Raw genomic sequence first — 19,539 nt, 5'->3', positions numbered from 1 at the left:
GTGAAAATCAACTGTCCTGCGGCTTGGAAATCTCCTCCTCGGGAGAAGAGGGGGGAAGAGTTTACCTCAGGTAGAGGTAGAACTGCCCTAGACCTCCTTATTTATTTGGAGGTCGAAGGGTGTGAGTTCCCTCAAAGCCAGAGGCATTCTCCGCACTCCAGGGCGCCTTTGCTCCGAGCTTCAGGAGCAAAGCAAGACACCACACCCACATCTGCATTTCAAAGGGACTTGTGAGTAATTTAAAAGCAGCTGGAGCTGACCAGGAGAAGTTAAAATTGTGAATGCTTGAAACTTTAACTTGGGAGAAATAATCTTCTCCATATTTTAATTCGACTTAAAGGAAAAAAATGGCACCAGAATGTTGTTTCTTTGTTTGAAAGGAAAGTGTTAAGAAAGACATTTGGAAACAAAGTTTAAACAATGTATTAGACTTTGGTTATTTATTTAAAAAGCAAGAATTTTTACAGACAGGTTTTGAAATAGTGAAAAAGGTTAAATATCTGGGAGTATATATTACAGCCTCTAATGTAAAATTGTATAAAAATAATTATGAGATATTATGGTTAAAAGTACAAAAGGACTTAAACAATTGGAAAAAATTACAATTATCCTTGTTGGGGGGAAATTTCAGCTGTTAAAATGAATGTTCTACCAAAGTTTCTTTTTTTGTTTCAAATGATACCTATTTTGAAAAAAGATGTCAATTTGGATGAATGGCAGAAGGGTATTAATAAATTTATTTGGGCGGGGAAAAAGAATTAAATTTAAGATCTTACAAGACGCACGGGAAAGAGGAGGACTTAAGGTGCCTAATTTGAAATTATACTATGATGCAGTGGTTTTAACACTGGTTAGTGATTGGCTTAATTTAACAAATAAAAGTATACTTCACCTTGAGGGATGGGATTTATTATATGGGTGTCACGCATACTTAATTTATAACAAAAAAGTTGACCAGGTTTTTAAATCTCATATTTTAAGAAGTGCTTTATTGAGTGTCTGGAAGAAGTATTATTATAGGTTAAATTATAAAATACCAATCTGGGGGATTCCTGGACACGTGATAGAGAGGGTATCTATGGCTGTGAATTTGGATAGGATTTCTTATAAGGAATTACTTAGATTGGTAGGGAATGATTGGCAATTAAAACCGTTAGTTGAGTTAAAGCAAGAAAATATTGTACAGTCTTGGTTTCAGTATAATCAATTGTTCGTTAGGTGGAAGTTAGATCAAAAGGTTGGTATTACCTTAATGGATGAGAATTTGGTAAAACAGATTAAAGATCAAAATCGAGCACATATAAAGAGAATTTATAATGCTTTAATAGAATTGGATTCAGAAATGGATTTAGTTAAAGATTGTATGGTAAAATGGGCCCAAAATACTCAAGAACCGATTCCATTGGATATATGGGAGGTAATTTGGGTTAGAAATGTAAAATTTACCCAGGCCCAAAATTTAAGAGAAAATTTTTACAAAATGTTTTATAGATGGCATCTGGATCCTAAAAAGTTGTCTTGTATGTATCCCAATTTACAGCCCAAATGTTGGAGATGTGGTAGCTTGGATGCTACTTATTTTCATATTTGGTGGACCTGTAGAAATATAAAAGCTTTTTGGATTAAGATTTGGTGGAACATTCAAAAGATTTTTAGGAGAAAGATAAAGTTTACCCCACAATTATTTGTATTGGGTGTTATTGTAGATTGTGATGCTAAAGAAATTAACTTGATGTTGAATTTGATAACAGCTGCAGGGTTATTGGTAGGGCAATATTGGAAGAAGGATTGCTTGCTTACTATAGAAGAATGGACACTTAAAGTGTCAAATTTAGCAGAAATGGTGAAAATTTCTGCTTACTTGAAGGATCATTCACAAGAAAGATACATTTCGGTCTGGAGAAGATGGATAGATTATATTCAGAATAAATATGGGACTAAAAAGTTCCATTTAGTTTATGAGTAAATTTTAGAGTATTATTATTATTAATAGTTTATTATAGTTGAATTTTTATTAGTTTTATTATTATTTTTAGTATTAGTATTGTTTAACAATTTGGATATTGTATTGTTTAATAATATTGACTTGTTTATATTATTATGTTTATTTTTAATTTGTTTATACTTATGTTAAAGGGGAGGTAAAGCGCATTATGGACATGGTTATTTATATAGTTGGTTAATGTTAGTTAGAGTTTGATTATTATATTTGTAACCCTGTACTCAGCTCTGGGAAGTGGGGGAGGGAGAGGGGGGGTTAGGGTGGGTGGGTTTTGGGGTGTATACTGTAATTTTTATAAAACTTTTCAATAAAAAAGAAGCTCAAAATAGTTATTCCAGTTCTCCCTTTATTCTTTGTTAGCAATCTAATCATCAGGTAAATTACAGAGCATGCACAGCACACAGAGGAAAACAAGGAAACTCCCCCATTTACACTCACAGCAATGAATCACAGCTTAGATTGCCTCATCCAGTAGTCAGCTCTCTTCAACCAATTAGCTATAACTGTGTGTTCTTGTTCATTGTCCAATCCTTCACTGCTCCAGCTATTAAATTAAATATCTTAACAACTTTCTAAATCTGCAAAAAGAAATCATCCTGCACAGCAGGATTATACATGGTGTTTAGAATCTGCAGGCACAACCTCTTATCCCAATGAACAGGCTGTTCCCAGATATTGAACTAAATGGCAAGTTTCATATTGATTTGATGGAACAATATTTGCAATATTCAACCCACCTGCTGACAAATAAACATGAAGAATTGTTTAAAAATCCATCCCCAGCAATAACATATTTGTGACGAACTCTTTTGGATAATCAATACTTGTCATTGGTGGACTTTGGGGTTGCATAATGCATGTGTTAGCAATTTGCTAAGGACAGCACATTTTTTTGCAGACACATGACATGAAGATACCTTTTCCAGCTGTTGGATTCCTTCTTCCACGCAGCATACTGAGGCCAGTGTTCGAAGTATTTGAGGATATAGGCATCTGAAGCAATCTTGACGGCAGATTTTAAGCAAGGCAACAATACCTCCTTCCTGCAAGAAAAAAAAATCAGAAAAAACTTGAAGTAAGTCTACAAGTTAAGAAGAAGAAAACTTCCCAACAATACAAGTGAAGAAGCAATGTTCTAGAATCAAGTTCCAGTACAGTCCCTCTGTGCTGCAACATCTGTATCAAAATGTCCCAACAGGCTTTCTACTTGCCTTCTTAAACACACACGGACACACACACACACACAATATTTTAATTAAAAATAAATGACATACAGCCTTCTGCAAAACAAAAATGTCCTCATGCATAATCTTTATTTCCAGGAATGTTTCTGGACTCCAGGTAAACCCCAGAGGCATTTTTAGAAAATAAAATGGTAGTTGGCTGTGACTCAGTACTTCTTTGACAGTGTGCCTCAAGTTCAGAAAAAAAAATAGCAATAGAAAGTAACTAAAAGATTATATGATGGAGTGATGGAGAGTAACTTCACTAATTCATCTTCTGCTAAATAAATATTTTGTAGTCATAAAATGGTCTCCAAATTCCAAATGTGTGGATTAATCCAAAAATGCAGATCACACTGAAGAAGAAACCAGGCAGCCATTTATCACAAGTGTTTTAATTTGGATTTGGGTAGGGGGCTTTGTGCAGCATTTTGAATGCTTCCTTCCAACTCTATCATTGTGTCATTGTCTTTTTAGTAATTCCTGGTAAATACCTATCACAAGCACACGAAGAAAGCCATGAAGAAAGCTAGCCAGGCAAGCAAAATACTTAACATTGCCCAGGCCAATTCTTTGCCTAGTGACTGCCTGCATAGACCCAGTTCACAATTTATTCAGCAATTAGGTTTTCATCTCTTAAAAAATATGAGAAAGTTCCAGTCCTTGTGTCCTGGTGCATTGGAAACATAGCTGCTTATAGCAAAATAAAATTAATCAGCTTCTGGTAGCTTGAATGTCTCTAAATTGATGCTAAAACAAAACTCTCTCTAGAGGACATTATTTTATTAGTCCTCAGGAAAAGCAAACAACACCAAGTGGATGTTAACATGGTTGTAATCAAACATATGTCCCTCTTTCTTAACCAATTAAACATTTAGCAGGTAAATTACATGAGAAGGAAAACAAGCTGTCGTTTGCTATTCAGTCTTATGGTCAACTTCAAGGAGCTGTTTAATGGCCATTAATAAAATCAATTCCTTCCAAGAATATTGCTTACTTCTTCAAATAATGATGCATTATTCTTCCCTAAATATCCTTAAAGAAAAGTTTTATTTATCCTACAACAGGAATGGGTAATCATTGGGAATCTCGTCTTCCCCATTAGCCCCCAGAGCAAAAGTAAGGTTGAAGTAGTTGTTCATGGTCAGTTTGTTGGGTCCTGACCCTACTTTCTACTTAGTGTATTCTCTATCATCTTAAGACCAGAAAGACTGCCCATTTCTTTCCCAAAGGATGGCAGATATGTTGTAACAATGGCTGTTTGTAGAATAGTTTTGAAAAGGAAAGCTTCATGAGTTATCAATACATTTTTGACTCCTGGTGACTGCCTGGACAAGTCCCTACAGTTTTCTTGCTAAGATTTCAGAAATGGTTTGCTGTTTCCTGCTTCCTCTAGGGGGGGAGAGAGAGGGAGAGAGAGAGGGAGAGGGGGAGAGGGGGAGAGAGGGAGAGAGACCTGGACAGAGACAGACAGACAGAACAGAGACTGGCTCAAGATTCCCCCAGTTGGCTTAGTGCCTGAGGCAGGATTAGAATTTACTGTCTCCAGGTTTCTAGTCTGATGCTTTAGCCATTAAATCAAGTGGTTCTTTTCATTCCTTTATCCCACCAATAAAATCTATGTGCCTCCTTGCCAAAGTGACACACACTTATCCAGTCCTAACTTCATTGCAATATTTTGGCTGTGTATACATGCAGCACTGAGCAGCAATCAACTTCCCCCCGAGGTTCGAACTACTCCCACCCTGCCGGCCTTTAAGAAAGCCGTTAAAACTCTCCTGTTCCGGCAGGCCTGGGGCTGATGTCCCCGGGGGGGCAGGATATGATCGGACTCGCGGTATGACTGGATTATTTTATTCTTTTATGACTGTTTTTAACCTTGTATGCCGCCCTGAGTCCTTTGGGATGGGGCGGCATATAAATATTTGTAAATAAATAAATTCCATTTCATGTATTTTTCCATATAGCTTCAGGTCATCCATGTAAAGGAGGTAGATAGCCTGGCATATGTTTTTAATGTTAGGTAGCATAATCTAACTTGTTCAGTATAGTTGATAGAGGAATCAGTGCAGTGACAAACATCAGTGGTGAGAGTGGATCTCCTTGAAAGATTCTTCTCTTGATATTAACTGCTCTCAGTTTATTAGCATTGACCAGCAACTGTGCCTTACATTCGCACAAATCTTCTGATGTTTCTTCCTGTTTTTCTAGGCACTTGATTATCTAATCATGTGTCAGGGACTGGAAAGCCTTCTTATAGTCAATGCAAACTATATTCAGGTTGGTCTTGCAGTTTTCCAAAATCAGCTTTTTAATTAGAAGCTGAACTTTTGTTCCTCTGCTTGTTTTATTATTATTTTACAATCTAGTTTATAACTAGATAGTCTTTCCCAGATAGTCTTTCATTCAAAAACTAATTAGATCCAATCCATTCTAAGCTCCAAGCCAGTCTCAGGCAATATATAATTGTGAATGTTCAATACATCAACTGGCTAGTGCAGAAATAATCTTAAATCTGCTTAACCCTACAGAAAGTTTATTACTGACTAGATGGGAATTATTTGCAGATAAATTTAATTAGGATTTTGACCTAAATGGTTTTCAGTTTTCTGAAATAATCCTTTTTCATTTGTAGCATATGGCTACAGAGCAATTCAGAAAGCTTTATTGGCATGGATACAATAAAAAATGTGAATGAAATTCTATTGATTTCTGGAATTAATACCACAAGCAAAGACTTTATTTTCAAATCACTCACTCTTGAAGTCACTGCAGTTGGGCACTATATACAATGGCAAAATAACAACAATTGCTGTGAACATTGTTACATATAAAAATAGCTTGATGGTTCTTTTTATGCCACTTTTAATCTTGAAAAATGGGAATAATAGATTATTTATTTAATGCCTTCAGTCGATCACTATTCCTGATGACTATGTAGACAAATGATTTGGAGATTTTTCAGAAGTCTTGTCTTCTTCCTAGGTCTGAGAAAGAGAGAGTCACTGGCCTCCAGTTGGCTTTGTTCCTACAAACTTAGTCTTTTGGTTTCTGGCCTGGGGCCTTTAACCAAACTGCCTTTCTATTATTTATTAGGATAATTTATATCTTGCCCTTTTAGAATAAAAATCTTCCCAAACGAGCTTTAAAACAATGAATGTTGAAGGATCTGCTTGCCAGGAGAGACATTATTTTTAATAACTTTCTATTCTGGGAGAAAGCAAGTATCTGAGTAGCCAGCTCATCATCACTGGAAAGGGAGTGGGTACCTTACTGCATTGGCACTGCAAACCATGTTCTAATCTAGGCCATGGTAGAGCAGCACCTTCTTCCTTCTGATCTGCCTCCACCAAGAACCAGTCTGAAGATTTCAAACAAACATCTGTTCAGCAAATAAAGAGGCTTGAATCTTTGGAATAATGTTAAGAGAGCCAGTCAATTATACCAGAAGCCCTTTCAGAAATGCTACGTACAGCCAAGTTCATAATTTTAATTTTTTTCAATACTGCTTAACACAGATAAACACTTTATTCATGGGTAAGAAGTAAGGATAAACATAATTGCTTTGTCCCTTTTCATCATCATCCTCACTATTCTTCACACGTAGAAAATAACTTACTGTATGTGCAAGGGGGAAACTGCTGTATCTATCTTCTCTTACAGTCATCATAATGTTGGAAAGTTGGTATAAACCACTAAAGCAGACATGTCAAACTCGCGACGTCACGTGACTTTGCACAACATATCGGGTCAGTTTTGCCATTACTGGCAATGGGGTGGGCGCGGCTTCTGGATGACACATCCGGCCTGCGGGCTGGCAACTTGACACCCCTGCACTAAAGGGTTATTATCATAGCTATTTTGATTTCTTTCTGGGAAAAAAATGAAATAGCTGTAAGTATTTTAATACTTCCCTATTACAGCCTAAGGATACTTTTTTTTCAGATAATCTCTTTCAATCTCAAAGTGGCTCAAATTAAATTTAGTCTGAAATCTTGACCTTGCGATTTGGTGATTAGTTGTTGTTATAGAAATGGCTAGTATGTGTAAAAATAAAAAATATTTTTTGTATTTTACTGAGCTAAAAAAGTTGAAAGTCAACGCTTTTTTTCTTTCCCCCTTCACTCTACACTTCTCTTTCCCCTTTCTTTCACCTTCCTATTTTCCTACTACCTTTATTTTCATTTGTATTTTATACTATTATCTTAATAAAAAAATTAAATATGTCAAATTCAATCTTAGTTTACAGACTGATTTATGCTCCTCTGAATCTCACATTTCCAATACTGTACAAATCAAATGACAGGTTTAATACCCAGAGTCATGAGGGCTGAAAAACATAGACCTCAAGTAAAATTTTTGGAATTTGGAAATGGATTCTAAGATTTATGAGGACAGTAGGTTATGTAGTCATACAGTTTAAAGATGAGAAGAAGCTGAACCTTCTCATAAACCTAAGCCAAAATTTATTGGAAAAAATAAATTGCTTAACATTTTAAAGACTTCTTGTTCTCAGGTTTTAAATAGTTTTGTTGGAAAAGCAGGTGTAATAAAGAGGACTTCTAACTATCAGACTAAGAAGGATTTTGATGGTGACCTATTCAATTTCTTTTATTAAACTCCATTGATTTTCACATTGTTGCCTGTAATAATAGACAAATTTATTTGTGCCTCTCTGTGAAAGAACATAAGTTAATTTAATTTATTTAAAATCTATATTTGATCAGCCATGTTTGGTGAGGAAAATAGATATATAGGCATTCATAAGGCCAGCTTTCACTTTTTAAAAAAAAATCAATAATTTTGGAAAAAGAATTGGTGATATAAATTGTATCCTAAAAATAATTGTGGGTATTAGAGAGTACTTTGATCTTACCTGTGATAAAAGCTAAATAACTTTAACAAAGAATTTAGAAGAAAACAATCCATTCTTAACTTTTATCAATTTTGATCTCAAAGCTTTTACCCATTTTTTTATATTACTTTAGTTCTTTAAAATGAACTAATGTGTGAAGAATGAGCAAGTGCTATAATGAAGTACAAGAGCTAAGGAACAAAACAGCAGTGGCTTTGAGCAGGGAAGAGAATTTAAAGCTCTTTGAGTCAACAACTTTAAATTCTCTTCCCTCTTTGGGGAGCTAGCTTCTTTTTCCAATTCAGCTTTTCCACTAGACCAGAGGCGGCACTCGGAGCCCTCTCTGTGGGCACATGTGCCGTTGCCCCAGCCTTGCCTCCCCCTGCAACCCCCTTCTCTCCAGCAGCCCCCCTGAAGGAGAGTCGCCCTCGAGTGTGGCCCACATGGAGCAGCGCAGCCAAGGACATGGCAGTCAGCAGCATAGACAAGACTCTGCCCTCACACCCCATCATGCAGTTGATGCTGCAGGGCACGGGCAGGGGGTGTAGCCACCATAGCGCTGCTAGGCTGCCTGAGCGATCTGCAGCGAGTCCTGGAGGCGGTGAGTGGTCCTGTGGGCAGGTGGGGTGGGGGATGGGGGCAGAACAGTGCAGGGCAGGGGAGTGGAGTGGGGCAGGGCCAGTTTTGGGGCAGTCTTTAAAAGGTTTGCTATCACTGCACTAGATGTCCTCTCATTCTAACTGTTTTTATTGAACAAATTCTTCTATCATGCTTGATCCAGATAAAGTAAGAGAGAATTCCTAGATGTGCAATGCAAAGTCACATTTATAATATTACAATATCTTTAGCCTGAATAATTTTGGCCCACATTCTCATAATCACAGATGAAAAATGAAAAGATAGAGAGATGGGAAATGTACATTTTGAGATAAAATGCTACCAATGCAGTAGTAATTCTTAAATTTTAAGAACAACAGCCTATGATATTGATTATTTTGCCTGGAAAGAAAATTTTACATTTTAATATTGGGAGGGGAGAGACAAAACATTACAAAAGGAGGCTACCCGCATCTGGAGCTCAACAAAATAGTTGTTCTAGAATCATCCCAAGTGTAACTTGCCTTTGCAATGATGCGACACAAATGAGATCCTTCTTGAGTAAGACTGAATAAGTTGCTTACAGCTGATTCTACACAATAGATGTTATCTGATGAATCTATCTCCTTCACCAAGTTCTGTGTAACAAATCAAAAACAGACAAAAAGAAGTAATTGTAAGACTTATCTCTTAGGATATTTAGACAGTGAATCAGACATACATTCAAACCAGAAAGAAGCATACAGCTCTTCTTCTAGTACTATATTCAGAGTGCTAACTTTCATAGAGAAGCAACTTTATTAGGACACAAGTATCTGGAAAGGCATAGAGTATATTCCAAAATTCAGAATGTTTGGATAATGTCAAAGGTATGATTAAATATTCCTTAGCTCTGTAGAGGCCCCAGACCCATTACATATGTCTATTGAAGTGAATCTTTACTGTCTTTTTTCTTCTCTCCTCCTCCCCCAGTCTTCCGGGGCTACTCACCACTAGTGTCCTTGGTACTACTTGTTTTCCAATTTCACAACTACTTGGGGTGGGGAAAGAGGACAAAAGACTCTTCCTTTTCTATGTTGTATTCCATTCTTCTCTCAGAGGGTCTCCTTATTGGAAAATACTGCTCAGCTTCTTGATCCTCTAGGGTTTATGGTTCTAGTGGCAAGCCACTAGCTCTCCCTACGAGCACTGATGATGGATTATCTAGTTTGGGTAATGAAATCTCTGCAAGAAAACTACCAATCTCAGAGAGGATCCCTCATTTCAATACTAAGTTACAAATATTCTCCTTTATTGTTCAGATTTGTGGCCAAGAAAACAGCATGGACTTACAGGCAAATCAAGATTAATGCACCAGAATGTTTAGACTGCACAGGGTGGTGACATGGTCTTAGTCTTTGTATAAGTATAAGCCTCCAATGTCAAACAAACAACAAACAACAAAATACTTCTGGGTATTTTAAGAGATATAAAGAGATAAAAATAGAAACATTGCCAAATTATGTTTTTACTACTGAAAAGAAAAACATACTAACCTTTATTTCATATGTTAGAGCTAGTTCTATCAATTGGGCAAAATACTGTGCCACTGTGGTTAGTGCATCATTAATACAAGATTTCATTGATTTTAACATTTGTTCATCTTCAATCTGTATGCACCTGGAAGGAAAAAGATACCAACGTTTCAGTCCAGTGGTAGTGTAATTTATAATCCAAGATCTAATCAAGATGCAACACTAAATAGCAGCTCTATAGCATCAACATAAAGATAAATTAAAATTCATAATTAATATGATTGCCACAGTTTGTGAACCACCGATATATAATTCTGTAGCCTAAAGATTTCCCATTCTTTTCTTTTAAATACATACTTTCCCACAAAACACATATTAAACCTCTACCACAATATTAGCTATTAATCCAAAAAGAAGACTTCAGTGGTGGGATTCAAATATGTGAACAACAGGTTCTCTGTGTGGATACCGCTTCCAGAAGTCCGTTCTGGGCCTGGGCAACAAAAAATTAGTTACCGGTTCTACCGAACTGGCTGAATCCCACCACTGGAAGATTTATACATATTAGACTTGGTAGAGGTCAGGCTTTCTCTGCAGGTGGAAGAGGCCTATTGGTTTCAAACCTACCATAATATTATAGCTCTTCGACCCATTAAGGTTGTCCACAATTTTTAATATAGGTTTGATAAGATAAAAGTACAAGAATCAATAATGTTTAATATTACCTTTCAGTAATTGTTGTAAGCTCCGAGCACTTTTCCACCAGCATTTTTTTATACTGCAGAAAATAGGAACAGAGATGTGTTGCATTAACTTATTTGTATGAGATTTATTAACTCATTCTTAGTTCAGCAGAACAGTGTGGATAACCAAAATATAAATCTTAAAAAATACGGCTGATGGCAAGTTGGATTGAAAATGGATGATCAACCTTTTATTCTGGTGAGGGAGTTGGATATCAAAGGTTTACTCTACGTGGAATTCTATTTTCCGCCTCCCTTTTAATGTCAAATAATAATGATGAATGAACCCCATGGGATGTCTCTCATCCTGTCACATTTAATCCTGTTTTTGGATGGGGGGGGGGTAGGGAGTTAACTTGTTTGTGATCTCTAAAATCAAAATTCCAATATTCAGAAGCATCAGTTGCACCTAGAAGTGGTGTACTACATGGAATTGGGAAAGGAGAATTCTTTCATTCTTTCTTTCTTTTTTGCAGGTGGTTAGAGAAGAATTATCTGATTGCTAAATTCAAGTAATACCCATTCTTCTCAAAAGTACCCAGAGCAGCTAATCAAAATAAACAAAAGCAAAATTCCATTAAAACCAAGATTTAAGATACTCATTTGAAATCCAAAATAGATTAGCATCTCCAGGCTGATGTTCTGGATCACAGCACACACAACTCCTCTGTTGATATTAGAATCACATTGCTATGTGAATCTAAGATGCTATTTTTTTCTATCATCCCTGATATCCATACTGCTCATAAACATATAGGAGCTTGATCTGGATTGGGATCACAGCTAATTGTTTTCCAAGTCCTCGGGTTTTTTTAAAAAAAAATTATACACTTAATGACCTGCACTTTTTCATTCTGAAATTCTATTGAGCGATCTTATTGAAATGAGCAGACAAGTGGAAGGGCTGAATTAAAGTTTCCTATTCTTATATATGGCAATCTTACTTTAGAATGTGAAGTATTACCAACCATGTAAGAAAAGTAGGATGTGCTATAGCAGAATAACACATTATATACATTGCAAAGTTTGTGTCCAGAGTTAAAGCAAAAAGGAATTGTAGCATAAAGAGGAAGGCCATAGACCCAATAGGTAAGACTATGATTTACATATAGAAAATCCCAGGTTTATTTCTTGGTATCTCCAGCTGAATGGTTCAAGCAACAGATTATGGTAAAGTCCTTTGAACCGAGTTCTTGATGCCAATCAAATCAGGCAAATTGAATTAGCTTTAAAAAAATGTCTAATTTGATTTCATTTCTAAAACCTCACCCTCACCAACTTACTCTGAGTGATATACAAGAAGATTAAGATCATCAGTATAAGGGGAAAAAACTCAAAATTCTCCAGCAATAAAAGTACTATGCCAGGCACAAACTGCAATAATTATTATGTTCATAGAATCTGATCTGGTACAAAGCTAATTCCGAAACTTCCTGCCAAAATAATGATTCTGACATCATTATTATATACTGTGTATTATGTACACACATAAACACAGACACATTCTTTCCAGTTCCATGGAGTTCTAGATTTCCTTGTTTTAAAGGTAGTTTTTTTATGTTTATTCTAGACTGTAAGTAATAGTTTCATAATACTACTGGTTTCTACATTGATTTTACCTGATGCATTTCTTCCCAAGAATTCCTTGTGAGTATATTATATTCATTGATCATTGATCGGACATGGCAGCTGACTCGGACTGTCATGCTGTGCACCCTCTGCCATCTATTCTTCTCCAGCTTTTGAACAATCCTGGTCAACTCAGTACTTATAATCCAAGCTCTTTTCAGCAACAATTGCAAGTTGTCACAGGTGCCATGTTGAGATGAAACGGAAAATTCGCCATCTTCTTCCAAACTGATTGGTTTAGACTGAAGGATACACATGCATTCACTGTCAGTCATGAGCTTCAAGTCTTCCATCCAGCGTTGGACTGAGTCCATCTGAATTAAATGCATACTTAAAAGGAGAAAAGAAAAGAAAAACTTTTAGCAAAATAATATTTAGTAAATAATAATATAACAGTTATATTTCTGTTATGCTGTATTTGGCACGACTCTTCATGCCAAACCAGTTTTGTTTCAGCCAAGACATTTGGTTACCTACTGATAGAAATAGATGGATTTTTGGTACAATCTATTCCATCAATAATTACAAAAGCATGGGCAGAAGATCTTGAGTTGATTTTCATATGCATGGATATAAAATTCCAGAGAGTTGCAGTGTAATTCTGTTTTGAGCCTAGCATTCTGTATGAATTCTTATCAATTTATTTCAAAGGTAGGATACAAACACAGTGGTGAGTGAAGCTCATAGATTCATTACAAGTTTGAGGAGTGTTCCTTTCAATTTGCTGAACAGAAGTGAGTATATATTACAATGAGTTAACATGTAGTGTTTTTCTTTCTTATTCTATTTTAATTTGTATTAATTTTCACTCTTTAACTTTCAGTAAAATTATATTTACGATATAATCCTCCTTGACTTCATTTGTACTTCATTGTAGCCTCTACCCTCATCTGTCACTAACCCAGAGTAACAGGAATGGAGTCACTTGATTTTGAAATCCTGATAAACTAGTTTAAGGATATTCTCTTATCCTTCAACATAAAGCTTAAGATAAACAAATAACGAAAAGTTGTATTTCTGCCCAGCTAATCTACTGATATACTTCGAGTAGCATAGAAAATTGAATTTAGACTTAGTCCAGTTTATTATTAGCTAACATGATTAAAGGTTATTTAATGCTGTGATTCTGCAAGCTGACTGAAGACATTAGTCATGATATTGGTAGGAAGGGAGGTAACAATTTTGCAAGACCATTTCTTCCCCTGCTTAAAAAAAGCAGCTGTTGAAATAGCTTATATGATGATATGAAAGGAAAGGAATGAAATGATTATAAAGAGAAATTAGGATTTTTTTTCCAGTTTGGAGATGGTGAAACTATCTGCTAAAAAAAAGAATTAGTCTTTTGCTGAGCTATAACTACATATGACATGGCAGATGAGTATAGTGTGCAATAAATTTTATGGATATAATTTGACATTTGCCTGAATCAAATGAGACAATGTGGTCAAAAGCATCCACAAAATTCTGTTCCCCCCCCCAGCATATTCTAAATAGCCCCTGCTAAAACACAAATGCTACACCTGAGTTTGGGCGTTGATTCCCCTCTCCCATGGATTTTCAAAGCAGAATCTCTTCCAGAATTTATTCCCATCAAATAAATATCAAATCTTTCACCAGCAGAGGGAACTCTATGGAGGGATATCCTTTCTTTCCCCTAGGGACATCAAATCGGGGGGGGGGGGGGGAGAGAGAGAAATACCCCCCTCCCCAAATGTAATCTTTTTATAGCTTTAACTTATATCATTAGGAAATGGTATATAGATATAGTATGGATAATATAACAAAGGTAGAATGTTATCATCAGATGTTGTGAAGCTACTGATTTCAAGGGAGATGATTCCCTCGGTATCTTGTTTAAACAAGCCCATTTACCACTCACTATAATTTACCTTGACATAAAGATTAATATAGCGGTTCAACAAACACTGAGGGGTTTTAAGAAGAGATTGGATAACCAGTTGTCTGAAATTGTATAGGGTTTCCTGCCTGAGCAGGGAGTTGGACTAGAAGACCTCCAAAGTCCCTTCCAACTCTGTTATTCCCTCCCTCTCTTCCAGGCCCTTCCTTTGGGGCAGGTCTCCAGTCTGCTTCTCTCAGTTTCTCTTCTTCTTGGCCCTCCATGGTTCATTCCCAGCCAAATCCTCTGGCCAATTCTCTCAGAAGTGAAACTTCCAACCTCTTAGGTTCCACTTGAACTGAACAGTCGACCAATGGTCCAGAATCCTTTGCAGGACGTTTTGTGCCTTCTCTCTTTACCTTTTGCTCAGAAGCAGTCTTTCTGCCAACGGGACTTCCTGCCTTACTGCATCCAAACCTGTTTCTTCTTTCCCTCTATCCCTTGCCACACCCATAGTTGGAGCCTTATGACCTAGTCTCCTGTCTCCTCCCTGAGCTACTTTTGTTTTGCTCAATTCAGTCCCCCATTATCTTTAGTGACCCGTTAAACTATAACCAGAAGGCAGCAGGTCTAAGTAAAGATTCCTCTCTCTCTCTCTCCCCTCAAATTCTGTTTCTCTACAGTATTTACTTGTCATCCCCATAGGCCCCATTTTCTTCATTCTTCAGTTTAACTTTTCTTTCCCCCTTTCCTGTCTTGCACTGACTACACAGCAACCATAGGGTTGCACATGCGATTTTCCTACTTGCTATAGCCTTTACAACACTCTTGAAAAGGTTGGCCTGTATTCTTGTCCTCTCTATCAATATATTGGTGGGTTTGTTTTACTTTTACAAATTGCTCTTGTTTAGCCTCCAAATGGATTGACCTAGGAATGTATTGCTATGAACTTAGTGGATTATATTTCTAAGTATTCTAGAATTAGAATCCAAATTAGCCTTCCTATGAAACTGGCAGTTTCAGTGTTGCACTTAAATAAGATGAGTTGTATACAAATACTGATACGTGGTTTAAGGTGCATTCAAATATTTCTTATCACATCATATATTTGAATTCAGACCTGGTGATAGAAAGGCTCATGTTTACGGAGGCAACAAGATCCAATAGAGCTCTAGCTGGGAGAAGCTGATAGATGATCATATTCCCTAAATCCTACAATCCCAATAACTTGTCTTATTGAATCCCCAGAGCAGATTTGGGGGAATGAACAAGGGCCTACAAGAGGAAGGGTGTTCATGAATATTGCCTTCCCAATTCCTCAACAGGTTAGTGTTTCACCTACATATGGCCTGAAGAGTGTGTGTGTGTGTGTGTGTGTGTGTGTGTGTGTGTGTGTGTTTGTGTGTGTGTAAAAGAAGAACACAAACGCCTATTATAAAGCCTAGGCTGAAATTCACAAGCTGCACTAAGTGTAATTCATACTTCCAACTGAAATCCTAACCACTGTTATAATTCTGCTATTCAGAGCACACACCATTTTAAAAAATCTCATTTTTAAAAAAAAACCCTACAAGTTCATAGCTTAAGGCTTAACAATATTTTATATTACTTCCTTAAAATTAAAATCAATATGTGAACTAGCAGTCAGAAAGCTTACAAGGATAGAATAGCTATAATTGTTAGACATGCTGGCAGTCATTCTGAGCCCAATCTGACAGCAGTAAAAAGAGCATTGCCATTATTGTTCCCCTCAGTAGTGCTCTGGACTCAGAACTTAATTAGGTTTCATTAAGCAAAAAGAAAGAAAGAAAGAAAGAAAGAAAGAAAGAAAGAAAGAAAGAAAGAAAGGGAGGGAGGGAGGGAGGGAGGGAGGGGAGGGAGGGAGGGAAAAGGAAGGAAGGAAGGAAGGAAAGGAAGGAAGGAAGGAAGGAAGGAAGGAAGGAAGGAAGGAAGGAAGGAAGGAAGGAAGGAAGGAAGGAAGGAAGAAAGAAAGAAAGAAAGAATCTTCATACAAAATATTGCTGGTACATTATCAATTGAGTTGCACCTTAAATTTTAAAAATGTATTATGTTTTTCTTGTCATTTTACATGACCACATCATATGAGGCCTAATATCATCACATTTTTTACAACTCTAATATAGAAAAGGTGATGTCCATCCTTTCAAATGCATTCTTTGGAGAGTCCAATATACCCTAAATACAATTTTTGATGAACCAGCTTTCACTTGGTTAACTTCACATCTGCAGATATGGAAAGTGTACATTTTAATAATAAAAACAATATTGTAATAATAATAATATATTTATATTCAGTCTTCCCTTCCTTTTTATTTATAACAAAGCTGATATTTTGAGGTAAGTTTGATTTGGATATGATTCCAAAGTGCATATCAGTAAGAATATGTTCAGCTTCCATTGACAGATGTCGAGATACATTTAAAATATAACTTTTTCTACTCAATCCTCAGATCCATATGTATTATACTATAGAAAAGTCTTTAAAAATTGAAAATTTCTAATGTATGCCAAGCAATTCATTCCAAAACACTTTAGATAACAAAGTAAATTATATGTCTGAACAAAGGCAGTCACATTTTCTTGTTGAATTAAAGTGTTATTGCTTTTGGGTGTAAAGAGCTCCTATGTCTTGTCCTTTTGTAATGATTTAGATTAGCACTCTGAAGACAAAATATAAGTATCTTTTAAAATATATAGCATGAAATTCAAATTAAGTGAAAGGGATGGATTGAAATAAATTATCGAAAGACTTCTTTTATTTAAGTAGGAGAACACTACTAGACCAATTTTCTAGTTGTTCAATTTAAGAATATATTTCTATTTATTTCCTTACTTGTTTTTAAAAAATAACTATAGTTTTAAAGTAGAGATAAAACTGGTAGGTCTTACAGCCCAATTTAGGTTTCCATCTTTAATCCAGTTATGTCATATAAAAGTATGCTATATGTAACAGTTGGACTGCTGAAAATATCATAACCTATTATCTTATTAAGCCTGAACTTTTCATTAAAGACAGCTGCACTAAATTGAGTTATGAGTAATGGTTCAGTTTTAATTGGTGTTTAGTTTATGCCTTAAATCACATAGACTGCAATCCTATATTGACTTTTCTGGGAGCAGAATTCAATGGAATTTACTGATTAAATACATAAAAAGTGCACAGTCAGGAAATAGGCATCAGATATATGAGGCAGTAATAATATCTTTTCTCCCTGGTATAATGCCATTGCTTCCTTTAACTCTTATTCCCATTATTTTTAATGGATCGCTAACAGATCCTGCCAATTAAATGGTTAGAGGTTTTTTCCCCCCTATGGTCATACAATTTGTACTGTGAGCTTTTATTTGCACAAATCCACTGTATCTTAGTTGATCTCTTTCTTTCTTAAAAAGACACTAGAACATCATTTCCTAGTTATTCATTCATTCAGCTTTTTCATTTATGTTTTTGTATTCTTGACAGTTTTAAACTCACAAACATTTAAGTGACAAAGTCACATGCCTTCATGGAATTTCCATGCAATGCTTATGGCGCACAAGTGAAGCCAATGAAAAAGATTTCCAAAGCTGCAGTAAATATTAAAAGCTTGAAACTACATTCATTTACAAAACATACTATCTCTACGTGTGCCATTTTTGATATGTTCATTTTACTGTGTGTGCACCTTAAGATATAGAAAAAGTAAAAAAAAAGCATACTCATTTATGGTGTGTGAGTGACAGAAAGAGAGAGTGATCATATTCACTTCAAAGAATTCAGTGTCATATCCACATCTTATTCTTTCTATGTAACAACTCTATGTGATAGGATATGCTGAAAAACTGTGGCTGGTTCAAGGTCGCCAAGAGAGCTAACGGTTGCACGTAAATCTGAACCTAAGTATCTCAATCCGAGTCCACTGCTTAAATTGATTGTTGGGGGCAATGTAAATATATATATACATTGCTTACTGGTGTACACCGCTTAGAGAGTGCTTGCACTTAAAGCGGTATATAAGTCTCATAAATAAATAAATAAATAAATTAGTATGTCCAGTAGAGTTTAAACCGTTAACAAAAATACCTTACATTTGTTAACTATGATTTATGCAATAATATTCTTAATATCCATGTAATTCTATAAAGCTTTTGACCCATATTGATCCACTACACCATGCTTATGTTGAAGATGCCTCTACTGTTTCAAACTGGAAAGACCACATTCAGTTTGAAATCAGGAAAATCCTCACTTGATTACTTAGCTTTCAGTACAGTCACAAAGATTCTTGTGACTACATAGGAATTAAAGATAAGTAAGTAAATCAATAAATAGGAAAAAGTAATCCAACCCTTCCTACTTCACCTTCAGGAGAGAACAGGACACAGAATAACAGAGTAGGAAGAGACCTTGGAAGTCCTCTAGTCCAGTGTTTCCCAAACTTGACAATTTTAAGGCATGTGGACTTCAACTCCCAGAATTCCACAGCCAGCGTTGCTGGCTGTGGAATTCTGGGAGTTGAAGTCCTCATGCCTTAAAATTGTCAAGTTTGGGAAACACTGCTCTAGTCCAACCTCCTGCTAAAACTATACCATTTCAAAAGAAATGGCTGTCCAATCTTTTCTGATGGATGATGCTGAATGGGAGGGAAACAAAGACAGAGAATCTCCAGTTGTTACCCTGAAACCATCCCATATGACATTCCTGGAATATATCTGGAATACTGTATATGCCATTCATCATATGGTGGCTTTTCAGAATCCATTACAAGCTTCTTTCTTAACTGATCTAGAGATGACATGGATAACCTGGTTGAACTGCTCCAATCATGTTCATTGTTGCTCATTTACAAGTCATTTGAATATTTTGGTTGATAGAGTCCTGGAGTTTTGCTGCAAAAGTCCAGCGTTAGCTAGTGTTGCCTCTGTTTCTGCCTCTCCCTGCAAATCCTGTCTCTTATTCTTGGCTGCTCTTCCTTAAGATTTTTCCCTCCCAGAACCAAAGATGCTTCATTACTCAGTGCTAATCGGTTCTCCTTCTAGAGCTAAAAGTGTATTATTTCCTGGTCAGCTACTGATCAAAGATAACAAGATCAGAACTCAAACTCTTTCTATATGGGTGCTGAGTGGGGGTTCCACGCT

General features: G+C 36.2%; 1 protein-coding gene across 1 annotated transcript in view; it reads right to left on the bottom strand.

The window, feature by feature from the left end:
- The window catches only part of INSC (INSC spindle orientation adaptor protein), a 126,121-nt gene that overhangs the window by 54,280 nt on the left and 52,302 nt on the right, over window positions 1-19,539 (bottom strand). The window contains exons 4-8 of the mRNA XM_039344544.1: window positions 12,554-12,893; window positions 10,917-10,969; window positions 10,213-10,336; window positions 9,202-9,315; window positions 2,920-3,045 (exon numbers count right to left, since the gene is read on the bottom strand). Of these exons, the coding sequence (XP_039200478.1) occupies window positions 2,920-3,045; window positions 9,202-9,315; window positions 10,213-10,336; window positions 10,917-10,969; window positions 12,554-12,893 (757 nt within the window). The remainder of the gene's footprint in view (window positions 1-2,919; window positions 3,046-9,201; window positions 9,316-10,212; window positions 10,337-10,916; window positions 10,970-12,553; window positions 12,894-19,539) is intronic.

The sequence above is a fragment of the Crotalus tigris genome, unplaced genomic scaffold (genome assembly GCF_016545835.1).
Source record: "Crotalus tigris isolate CLP2741 ecotype Arizona unplaced genomic scaffold, ASM1654583v1 scf7180000017933.3771270, whole genome shotgun sequence".
Classification (NCBI taxonomy): Eukaryota; Metazoa; Chordata; class Lepidosauria; order Squamata; family Viperidae; genus Crotalus; species Crotalus tigris.
The sequence above is the reverse complement of the archived record's forward strand: the minus strand, read 5'-3'. Positions and strand labels throughout refer to the sequence as shown.